The sequence below is a fragment of the Haplochromis burtoni genome, unplaced genomic scaffold (genome assembly GCF_018398535.1).
Source record: "Haplochromis burtoni strain Fernald_Lab_line unplaced genomic scaffold, NCSU_Asbu1 Contig_290, whole genome shotgun sequence".
Classification (NCBI taxonomy): Eukaryota; Metazoa; Chordata; class Actinopteri; order Cichliformes; family Cichlidae; genus Haplochromis; species Haplochromis burtoni.
This window is the reverse complement of record NW_024582651.1, coordinates 385,258-397,615: the sequence shown is the minus strand read 5'-3', so window position 1 is coordinate 397,615 and position 12,358 is coordinate 385,258. Positions and strand designations below refer to the sequence as shown.

Sequence of the window (12,358 nt, the reverse complement as noted above, 5' to 3'; positions counted from 1 at the left end):
ACCGCCTCCACCCAAATTACAAATGTCTGTTCATATGTCCTCTAAACCAAACCTTCTGGTGTTGTGTGACACTTTTATTTCCATTTGCTTTTGTTCAGCTTCTCTGATTCTATTCCCCAGTGGTAGCTGCCAAGTTGATATTTGAAGTCACTTAATTCTCATGGATGCCAGGTGTCTATTTTCCTTCATCCTAACCTTCAAACAACATCAGCCTTCCTTACAACAGCCTGTAGGGATGTATGCTAACAGCAATTCCCCAGCTGGGAGCCTAGCAATTACAGCACCCCTCATCTATTCCTTTAATTGCAAAGGGAGCTGCTTCCTGGGCGATCAGACTCCTAGCCTGCCACCAGGGAGACTGGCTTCATCACTGCTGGCAGCCTCAGGTAAATGAGGGTGTTTTGCTGGAGAGTTAAATAAAGGTTGTTTGTTAATAGAGGGAGGTGATTCATACCTCTCTTGAACCATAACCTTAGCTCAGCGATTAGTTGTTCTGCTTGATGGATGGGTCACATTGTTTGAGACTAGTTCAAGGACAACACACAATGCCTCAACAGGATATCTAAGTACGATAAAACATATTAACAGAAGGCTCTAAATATTTTCTGGAATAAAAAGAAGTATGAAAAACAGACTGAATGCTATGCAATCGACAGCAGTATCATCTTTATGAACACTACAACGTGCATGAGGGGGATCGCTCATATATATAAATGGACTCCTGAAGGCTCATCCAGGAACAAAAAAAGCAATCCGGTGCATTTCATAATAAGTCACTTCTGGCCTGATGAGAAACCTGACACTTAATGTGTTTGTGGGGGTCATGGCAACGAAATCCTCTTAGTGGTGGCAGTGGGAAGCCAAGACAGCTAACGTGCTAATTAGCCTGTTAGCGCAACAATGTGTAAAATGGTGATTAGACACAAGATTACACTTTTGCCTGCAGAAATCTGAAGCATTGATAACCCACGCTGCTACCCAATAAATAAAACACATTTATAGCACTATCCTATTTTTTTCTAACCATACTGAAAATCCAAGGATGCCAGAGACTGCATTGTTTGACTTTGATAAAACACACTTTCTTTATTTCTTCATTAAAGATGACAAGACTGCACCTTTTAATCAACATCTCATTTAAACCCAACTAATTTCAATGTTTTTAAAGCAAAGCATACAGTGAAATAGTGTCTCTACAACAACAACGTTGTAGCAAATCATTTTAGAATGACCCTGGATGATGTCGGAACTGCTGAATTGTAGAGGCTGAATAAAACTCAACCACAAATGAAACTTAGATGAGGAATTCTAAAAGGCTATATTGGTTTAGTTTCTTCTGAAAGTAAAGAAAATAAGTCCTCCTTTTCACTCCAGCAGCTGATGTACTGTGGGAAAGAGCATAATTAACACATCCACTATCAGATGCAGTAAGAAGCTGCACAGAGTGATCAATGAGAGCAATTTCAGTACAGATCAATAAATGTGAATGGCTCATATGACTTTTCATATAAATCATTTTCTATAGGCGTTATGAAATCCGGGAGGCAGCTCTTTGGAAAATGGATAAAAACATACAAAACAGATTTGACACGACTCTATTGGAACCCGATCAACATTCTTCTGTAGAGACAAAATAAATAGTGGTTAAGTCAGAATATTGCAGTGGAAATTTATATTCTCATATTAACTTGAATTTGGCTCAAAGGTTGACCATAAACTTGCTACCATTAATGGATCAATGTTTTATTGAGACGCTTGAGAGATCAAGACAATGCCATCACTCAGGTCTAATTGACATGATGAGGAGCTATTACTTTATTGATCTACCTGGCAAGTTGCGCTGGATCAGCTGAGGCCTGTATCGACCTGACTAAGTAGGTCCACAGACCTCTGAGGGTCAGGCAAATGTTAAGGGGATATTACCAGTTTTGTTGTCAAGCTGGGTCTGAATTGGGTAAAAAGAAAGAAAAAGAAAGAAAAAGAAAACATAGTGACCCTGATTGTAATACCTGTAAAAATTGTGTGCTTTTAGGTCAAAAAAAGAGAGATTTTGTAGCTCGCGACAAATAAAAACATGAATAAACCTAGTTAGGCAGCTTAGTGAGTTAATATCATAACAATAAATTATCATAAAATAGACTTCTGATCTTTTTACACACCACCAAATACTGTACATAGACTGTAAAACAATAACTCCAGAGTGATATAATTATAACAAAAAGAAATTCCAGATAACCAGCGTGAGCCTGTCATCATTTTTTTTCTTAGTCCCAACTAAAGTCATGACCAGTCATCTGGTAAAACTTGAAATTAAAGGGTTTATAAAAGTCTCTTAGCCTCTGAACCACCTCTGGGTCAATATTAGGATGGGTCCTGCCTTTGGTTTTACCCAAGCAATGTGGCCTACTGTTCCCCTCAGGTCTCTTAAGGCAGGGGAAGCCTTTTGCTGGGTTAAAGTGGAAATGCTTCTCTGTGACCACCCTCCTCAGCCCAAGAAAGTCCTGGACACGAGCCATCTCACCTGCAGGGTCGGTAATGAGACGCTCTCCGCTAACGAACAGCAGCTGCTCCATGGGAAAGTACTGGAGCCAGCGCTCAAGGTGCTTGGCGTACATGCCAATTTGTACAGCGCTCCATGTGGTGTCAATCAGACCTGCCGAGGTGTTCTTCAGGGTCAGGCTCTCAAAAGAAGGGATGTCTTGCTTCTTGGAGCGGGTCTGAGTGTAGTCTGAGATGGCTCGCGTGACAGGATCCCGGACAACTACAATTAGCTTTGTGTCTTTAGACATGGCGTAGATTCGAGCAGGGACCTCCTTAGTAACGTAGTAGCTGGGGGTCTTTTCCATGGTCAGCTGGCCTTCTGATGACTTAGGCATTAATTCCCTGTAAAGAACAAACACAAAGAATTACATTTGCACTGCAGATGACATATTTTGCAAAAACCTACTCTACCATTTCCGCTTTATACTCTGTTTTCCTTTGTAGAGTTAACAGCTTACAAAAGTGCCAATCAAGGACGATGAGATTAGCGATGACATAATATCACTTCATGGCAGCTTTACAAACACTGTCAAAGAGAAGCTAGTCAGTCATCACCAAGAAGACAGTAGTAGAAATCTTGAGCTGCATTAACAAAGCCTGTGACAGTGCATGACGTGACAAGGGCTGGCAGGTAAAGCAGAAGTCCTATCAATCTTCAGTAACTGTGTGGGGGAAAAAAATACACAGTTCCACATTCCGAGTACAAGCTGTAATAGAAGACATCCACCCTTGTGTCCCTCTTGTACCTGCATTAAACATCTAATGACCTAAATCATCTTACAATCATCACACTGAAATATTCCTCAGACTCATTACGTTATACTTAAAAATGCTGGTTTAGCTATGAATAGGCAGCTTTATGCACTTTAATGCCATGCACCTTTCTCCTAATATCAGTATTTTTGTGAGAAATGTGACAATTTGATGAAGCTTTGCATTCCTTTGGAAATATGCTTGGAACCTGTCTGTTCCCATTACTGCATATTCTTCTTAACCCTGGATGGCTCGGGTTGATCATAATATAGCCTGTTAACTGCAGCCCTCACTGGATAATGGCTCAAGTGAGCCAAGGGGGATTAGGACTAAGCCAAACACGCAGCAGCATTAGAGGCTGGTTGGCTGCCTGTTGGCGAACTGGGTGGTTGGCTTGTCTCTAGAGAGAGGGGGAGAGAGATATGTGGCTATTATGATGAGAATCACTGGTGAGCATTTTAAATCCATGAAAAAACAAACAGTTACACAAAGTTTGGATACAACACCGCATATTCCTATACAGCTGAGTGCAAGTAGGGAATGCAATTTTCATGCTGGGATCGAGTCATGGAGTTGCTGATTCGACTCTTTTCCTCATCTGGTCCTCATCCATCATCAAAAACATGTAAATAAAAACAGAATGCAATGATTTAGAAATTATAGCATTCCAGTTTTACTTTACACAGCATCTCATTTTTTTTTTCTTTTTTTAGAAATTGCATTGCATGTTGAACTAACGTTTTGGTGCCCCGCAGCTCTTAATCAGAGTCTGAGATCTCACGCTGATGTGACAAATGACTTGAATCAAGAGCAGTGTGCACATATCTCTTCTTCTGACAAAGAAATGTTAAGCCATGGTATATTGCCTTGCGTTAACAAGCATCCCTTTCAATCAAACCTCATGTGGGTTTGCATTAGTCACAATGTAAATCTTCAGTTGCTACACTGCATGGTAATATTCTTAGGTTTTGATAGTGAACGGCTGATCTAAATCAAACAACAGGAAAGCAGGGAGTCATGTTATGTCATTAAAACAATTACCACAATTTCCAACCATCTGTTGGTTTAACAACAGCTTTCTTCGTGCAATTCTGCATCAGCAAACCAACAGAATATGGCAAGATTTTGCTCTTCACAGCACTGCGAGAAGAGAAGACTTTAGCTACAAACATCACCCAAACGCTATTAGTGCAATTTATATAGAAGAGGGGTTCTCTTCCTTATACAGTTTCTTCGCCTAATGTCACCTCCTCTTTCTTTTGTCTATAGAAGCTGTGGGTCTTACATATTTATAGTGTTTTTCCTCTCCCTGAGAACCTTAGCTACAGTTGAAGGTGATGGAAAACAACAGAGGAGAGAGATACAAAAAAACTATACTGGAGCCCACTGCAATTATCTTCTCCATCTCTTGAATAAACACAAGTGCAGTGCCGTAGGCCCTTTGTCGAGGCCCGAATAGGCACAAAACCTCACTACCTATCAAACTTTCCACTTAGTCAATGAGAAAAACAACCTGCGTGATGAGGGCATGCATTATTCATCTTAGCACCGATAGAGAACAGGAGAACATCTCCAACTGAACGAGGTCTGAGAGCGAGTTGCCTTGGGGGGGGGCAGATGTAGCAAGCTTTCGTAATTTGTTCTGCTTAATAAACAATGTTGCCTGGAACCAATAGGTTTCAGTGCATCTATCAGTCAGCTATGCAAATGCATTGTCGTTTAGCATTGAGGCACACAGAGCCATAAGGTGCTGACTTTGACCCCTTCATGAATTTTTCATGGTTTTATTTGGCTATACAAAGCTAATAGCCAAATATATAACCATGGTGGCACGGTGTTTAGTTAGAATCCTGGGTTTGATTCCACCAACTGGCTAAGTTTGCACCTGTGGCTGTGTGGGTTTTCTCCAGGTATTCTAGCTTCCTCCCACAGTCCAAAGACAGGAAGTTAGTGGGATTAACTGGTTATTCTAAATTGAATGTGTCTCTACTCTGAGTTGGCTTTTCCAAAGTGTGCCTTGCTTCCTGGCCTATGCAACAGGCATAGTTTCCAGCTTACCTATGACCCTGGTTGTATGTGTGAAACAAAATGGATTGTGTTTTCTGAGTCATGAAGCAAAAAATTTAAAACGCTTATAATTGTCATGTTACAAACTAAATTGCATTTCAGACAAACCTCACTCAGAGCAATAGCAATGGGGAGAAAAGGAGAGAGGAAGAGAGTAAATACAAGGATTAGATGGAATCAGGTGCATTGTCGGAGGATGGAGACTGCATGCCCCCACCCCTCTGTTCTGACGCCAAAGTTGTCGGCAGGCATTTTTAGATGCAGCGTCTGCATTTTCTTGCCTCAATAGCACAACCTACAGACAGACATTAATCTGGGATTGGTGGGTTGTGTAATGGGCCTCTGTTTTGTCTGCCGGGCAGTCAGGTGTGTCCATTTAACTGGCTGCCGGGGAGACAGGGCTTGTTTCTGGTGCCTTGTTTACATTCATTGCTATCAGGAAGCAGGTTCAAAGGTAGGAATTTACAACATTACTGCATGTAGCTTGGTGCTCAGCTGCTGGGTGATGTCCTCAGTAATGAGTTCAGTAAGGAGCAAGTAAGGTGCAAAAAAACTCCAGGAGGAGGCTTTTTTTGTATTCTGCAGTATTCTGCTTGACTGACTCTAATTGGCATCTATATTTCAGCTTTCTTAGATCCTAGTGACAAGGGACAGTGCTTGAAAAAAAACCCCTCAATGTTATCTAATGGCATGATGAGTTCTAATCTTACCCTGCAGCTCCAAGAGCAGTTGAGCTTCTGTGGGAAACATCCCTCTCCTCAAAGACAGGATGAGAGGTGTGGTATGCAGCCACTCGGAATAATCAGACCAGTGTACTAACACGCAAGGATTTCTCTAGCCATTGTGCGCCTTCTTTTTAAGTATCAAAAACATCATCATTACACTTTAAATTTCCTTCTTATGGAGCCACAAATAACAGCTTTTGCATGTCCTTCATTATTACTGTCAGTATATGCAGAACTCAAGGCCACCTGGCTGCCTGGTGGAACCAGGCCTATTTTAAAGAGAGGAGAAGGAGAAACAGGAGGAACAGCCATTCTGGTTTCTCTCACACAACTGCCAGCCTTCCTTTAACATCTAAGAATTCAGGCAATCCATTCTTTACAGAGCTTTTAATCTAAGTCTTGGTGCTCAAAAATGCAGTCCAATAACATTCAGCTAATCGCTTAGCGTGCACTGTTTTTTTGTAATTATGACAACGGCTATAAAAACCTTTGTTGCTATCAGTGCATAGTAAGCCTGTATGAGTTACTCGCTACTGTCTTTACACACAGTAGATGAAAAGAGACAACAGTGTGAGCCATCAAATTTAAGAGGGTTTCACAGGAATGTGTTTGTGTCTGAATCTATGGATCAAAGTTCAGGGGGTGAACAGTCCTGCAACAGCAGCCAAGCTGAAGTGAACTAGTAGTCACTCAAATGCAAACAGCACTGACAAACACTTGCATAGTCGTGGATGTAAAAATTGTGACACAGATGTAACAGGGCCAGGAAACTAACGAACTAATATGATCAAGCTTTAGTGTGCTGACTATTATATTATTACTATTATAAAATTGAAAAGAAATCCAACATCTATGTTTCTGGCATATGTGATGTTTGGAACAATTAGACTATTCCTCACAGATGCATGGTGGTTTGAGAGGATCAGAAAACGAAAACAAGACTTCAAAGAAGAAAAACAAAGATGGCTGAGGCAGACTGGTTGTTTCTAAAGTTGCCCTGACTTTCTGTCAGGGAGTCTCTGCAGCAGAGTGAAAGACAGCTTCAGGAAACAACACATTTTCCCTGAAGAAACTACAAAAGAGAGAGATGAGGAAGTCAACAACTCATGGGGATATAATGGAGTGAACTTGTTTTGTTTCAGTGTTTCCAAAGTGCTGTAATAAGTGCTGTGGTTTGACAAATTGCCTCAAGCAAAAGCCCAGGGGGTTGTTGCAGCAAATTAAGCTTCCAATCTCTGGAATAGGGAGAGGATGCGCACATTACTAGTATCGACGATTTATAGGATTTATTCTAGGAATTGCTAGCAAACAAAAAGGTCTTTGTAGGAAATGAAGTTCTTAAAGTGCAAGGTTTCATGGTTTGCTGGGAAAAAACCCCCCCAAAACTTCTTTTCTTGTGAGTGTGCTGACACATTAGTTTAAGCCGGGTGATACCTTCATCGAGAGCTGTCTCACTTACACCAGTTCTCATGTGTCCTTGCAGCTAAAAGTGTTGAGTGCGCAAAAAGATACCAGTGGATTTAAATAAACCCGCTCCTGGGAAATGCAACTTTTCGCACAGAAAATCTGAAAGTCAACTTTCGGGCTAAAAAAGCTTAAGCGTAGTGTTTGAGTCTTTTCTTGGGCGGGTTCCAGTGAATGCTCTTCCTGATGAACTCCTGCTGGGCTTCGTCAAAGGGCACTTTCACCCTTTTGAGCACATTTGCATACAAAGTGAAGGCAGAGAAAACATGTTTCACACTAATTGTCTGCTCTTTTATTGTCAGGGTTAATGCAATCCTCAGGGGTTCTCCAACATCCCTTTTCATGGAGCTCCATCACGCAAAAGTAAGAAAGGACTCACTTTAAATTTACTGCCCTCTATCTGCCGCTGGGCTGCAGTAAGCTCCCCCGGGGCTCCAAGGAGGATTAGGCCCTGTTCTCCGACACCCTCCATGAGTTAGTAAGAAAGCTCTTCATTGTTCTATATTTGGAACCTCAAGAGGAAAAACATGATTACAGCAATTAAGTCACATCTACTGCACAGAGCCCAAAAGACCTTGATCAGAGCGTTGAACAGAAGATAACCTGTCCAAAAAGATATAGAGGAGGAAGTTAGAATCGTGCTAAAAAAGCCATTCCCACGGCTTTTGGAAGTTGCCTCCTGCGCTTTGTTCGAGTAAGCATGTGGTATTGTATGTCTGCTTCGCTTTTTTGCCTTAGAGTGCAAACATGCTATATTGTGGTTGGCCTCCTGCTGGGCGAGGGCCCCTCCTCTATGTGGGGCTCCAGAGGGATGGACACAACAGACCTCCAACAGAATGGAACACACCAATCACAGCAGATAAATGGTGCGGGCACAACTCAATGCCACCCCAGGAGCTGATAAGCCCACCCAGCAGAATGCACCTCTCCCCAAGCCACTGCTCACCATTAGTCGGGGGGCAATGAAGTGAAAGATATGGGCCAACAAGTCAGTGGATGCCTCTTTCTGGCTTGGTTAGTGTGGACACAGGATTGTCTGATGACTTTTTTTTTCAGCAAAAGTTCAAATGTATTACAGAGTATACTTTTAAAGATCATCCAGCAACAATGCACTCTTCCTTAAAGGCAGCCGGAGGTTTTCTGAGCACCACTAAATGATCATTAAGGGCTGACTAGATGTCACAGGGCTGTGCTGCAAGGGGGTCAATTTGTGGCACAGAGATCTCACTGTGACAACTCAAGCCAAGTTGTTTTAATTAGCTGGATCACCTCTCTGAAAAAAGAAGAAGTCTTCATTACGCATTAAACATTCTCAAGATCAAACTGCTTCTCACAGCCACTAACTGTGTGTTTAGTGTGCATGTGTCACTGTGAACAAGAAGTAAGTATGCCTCACTTATCTGTAAAAGGTTTTTTTCTTGGACTTTTACTTAATGAACATTAAATTCTATCCATCTTTAATGATGGTATTTCCTTTTCTTTAAGCCATCATCCATTCCAGACATGTGTTACTTGTAGATTAAAACAGCATGAAGACTAATAAGCGTTCAAGCGCAGGACGGTTTCATGTTATTTTTGAGTCTACAGTGATGGACAAAAGAATTTCTCCGTAGACTGATCATCCAAAAATGCCCTAAACCTGTCCGGAAATTCTCAAAGGAGCTTAGGCAAGAAGTCCTTTGAACAATGCTTCGCTTCCCCTATTGTAGCTCTATGAAGCCAGCTTTGAAACAGTGTCTACATCCTTTGACATTGCCTGTTAATCCCTGGGCTCAGTCAAATGGACACCTGAAGCAGCAGTATCTCCTATTATCTCTTGTTAACAATGTGGCTGCTCTGATGTAAAGCACTCAGTTCCAATCTACAGTATTTTCTTTTTCCACTAAGAGTAGTGCATTGTTATTGTGCAGCTGAGGTGATAGTAAAGAGCTTGCATACAAGGACAACAGTTGCCATGACAGAGAATACAGTAAAAATGTTGCCTTATTCAGTGTTTAAGCAACCAAAGATCTGAGATGAGAGCCTCTGATCGACTGAGCTTCTGAAACAAATTACTCCAAATGAATCAACAGAAAGTTGAATCTCACTTCAGGAAGTTAGATGACAGTTTTATGTAACTTGCTGACTCCTAGCTATAAACCAAAGGCTATTACTCTGAACCGCATCCAGAATTCAGGTCAAGTCTAAATGGAAGCTCTGCATTATCATTTTCTCCCTGGTGCCTGCTCTCCTTTTTGGAAAGCCAGCGAAAGTCAAGATCCAAGGATAGATGTAGAAAAATTCCGGGAACTGTCAGTCAGGGTCAAGCAAACACGCACAAAATAACTGTCCTTTGTGTAAATCGACACAACTTGGAAAAGCAGCCAAACAAAACTGCGCAGATGATAACAATTTCCCTTTATTAAAATGTGAATTCGTACTGTGTCACTTATTCAAGTGCCTAAAGTGCATTAAAGGTTTGACTTCACTGACAGTTGTTAAAACTGTAAAAGTTTGTCATTTATATGCTAAAAGCCTGAACCTGCTCTTCACGCTGGTAGATATAGAGATTATACAGTGCTGCAGATATCTCTATGACAGGAGGAAACAAATAACATCTCACCAGCAGTATTTATTTTGTGGATAAACCCCATGGTTGAGCTTCAGTTAGAGGCAATGAACCTGCATGGTGTTTCCTCCTTTCCACAATGGATATTTTACATTATATATTCCTCCTTCATGATTGGTAATCAGCATGACAAACTGTGAATCTGTTTAACTAGAGCCCATAATACATGACACACTCTACACTACATAATCTCAGTATGAGTGTTTGTATTTATTTATTTATTTAATTCATTATTGTTAATATTCATAAAATAGAAATCGAGCAGCATCTCAGTGTTACTTGGTTTTCGCTGTGACAAATACACCGCGTAAAATTATTTATCTTTTTTTTAATGTAATCTCTTGGTTTCTTCTTCTTATCAACTTTCACACATAGCTCGATCATCAGAGCTGATGTTATGAGGCTACCTGTCAAAATGATTTACAGGCGTAACTTTTGGTTAAGTGAGGCTAGATTTTCAGGACATGAAAGGCTTTAGTAGAAATGTAAATATAACTGTGTCTTTAATAAGCCAGGGGAGAAGGTGGTTGTTAGGTTTTATGAAGATTGAAAATATGACGACCAATCACAGCAATGTAAACCTCAATTATTGCGATACACTTGCAGACAACTGGAGATTTATGTCCACATAAGTAGCCCACGTTTCAATGAGCAAACAGCTTTTTGGAAAAATGAGGCATGGCGTGTTTTTGTAGCGCTCGTGTGCGTGACTCGTGGGTTTTTAATACTGCACTGTGAGGATGAGTGAGCTAGTCTACCTGTACCACTCCAGTCCTTTATCGTAGTTGCGGTCGAAGAAGTGCGGCTCCGCTCCCACCGCTCGGATGTCCGGATGCAGGCGCAGAAACTCCAGCAGCGCCCGGGTGCCTCCTTTCTTCACTCCGATGATGATTGCCTGGGGCAACTTTTTACTTTCCGACTCATTGAGGGAACCTGACATGGCATTATCATCCAACGCTTTCGCCTCGCCTCTAATTTCATCCCACTCGTCTCCTCTGCTGTCCAACTCGTTCTCGTTATTTAGTAAGTCCCTGGACGCTCCTAAAGAGGACCCCTGGTTGTCAACTTCTGCGTGGTTTTCGCGTCTGTTCACCGATCCGTACGTCAGGTTTGGAACAGTGGAGCAGTAGCCAACACAGCAATATATCATATACACCCAAAGGGACAGCATTATGCAAAATACAAAGAGTTTGTTTTTCACGTGGGATGATGGCACAACATGTAGACTGTGTATAATCGGACTATATTCCATAGGACCGCCGTGACAAAGTTGTATTCCAGTTACTTTGCATTTTGACAAAGCTGCCTCACTCCTCTGCCATGGTTCTGCTCCTGGACAACCGCTGCGCAATTTCCCAAAACATAAATTAGCGTTTAGCCAACATGGGAAGTAAAACTGAACTGCATATGCTCATCTAGTTCCACTTTAATACCTGTAAAAATACTTTAATTTAAAATAAAAACAAAAAAACTGAGCGGCAAAAAGCAATTCAAACAGATCACCAGTTGAGCGATATGCGCGTCAGGAACCAGCTTGCCTCCCATCACTGCCTCTGAGCGTCTGAGCGATCACTCTGAGGCACCAAGTTATTTTCAGGCGAGAGCGTCAAGCAGAGAAATTATCACTTCCGATAAGCTTTTCAAAGTAAGCGTTGTCAAGTGGTAAAAGAAATCTATACATACGGTCTACACTCGCATGTTCACATTTTATCCATGAGTTGTCTTTATTTAATACATTTTTCCTTATATAGATTTTATGCATACGCTACTTTAATACAACTGCAATCTATAGACAGTGGATCAGATTATAACTTTAAATCTATGGCAGGATATTATCCATAGGCAAATAATAATAATAATAATAATAATAATAATAATAATAATAATAATAATAATAATAATAAGTAGAAGAAGAAGAAGGGAAACCTATGTACTCACATTACAGCACACACTGATCATAATTTAGGCTGAAATTTACATTCATATGATAATATGTGCCACCCTTTGGTACTTGCTGTGATTTGTTCATCTTTATTACTAGAACAACATCGATTCAGGTTGTGCTTAAAAAATATTACACACAATAATATTATTTTAAAAAAAAACACATTTCAAATTTTGCAAGATTTTTGACATTTTCTTTTTCTTTTGCTGTTTTTTCCCCTCCGTGCACATTAGAAGTCGGCCAGAAACCTCTTTT

At 41.0% G+C, this 12,358-nt stretch overlaps 1 protein-coding gene across 2 annotated transcripts; it reads right to left on the bottom strand.

The window, feature by feature from the left end:
- Positions 1 to 1,060: 1,060 nt before the first annotated feature.
- hs3st3b1a (heparan sulfate (glucosamine) 3-O-sulfotransferase 3B1a) lies at positions 1,061 to 11,711 on the bottom strand. Of its 2 annotated transcripts, XM_005940323.3 has the most exons (3): positions 10,917 to 11,711; positions 2,522 to 2,883; positions 1,061 to 1,945 (listed from the first exon to the last, which is right to left on the bottom strand). In XM_005940323.3, the coding sequence occupies exons 1-3, from the start codon at positions 11,408 to 11,410 to the stop codon at positions 1,935 to 1,937; spliced, it is 867 nt and encodes a 288-aa protein (XP_005940385.1). In that variant the 5' UTR covers positions 11,411 to 11,711; the 3' UTR covers positions 1,061 to 1,934. The 2 variants fall into 2 exon arrangements, with proteins under 2 accessions (XP_005940385.1, XP_005940384.1); XM_005940322.3 differs by having other exon boundaries at positions 1,061 to 2,883.
- Positions 11,712 to 12,358: the final 647 nt, after the last annotated feature.

Coding starts and splice junctions, on each gene's coding strand:
- hs3st3b1a (XM_005940322.3), bottom strand. CDS start 11,410: ATGGAATATAGTCCGATTATACACAGTCTACATGTTGTGCCATCATCC. Junction 2,884..10,916: donor AAAGGACTGGAGTGGTACAG/GTAGACTAGCTC, acceptor TGTTCTTTACAG/GGAATTAATGCCTAAGTCAT.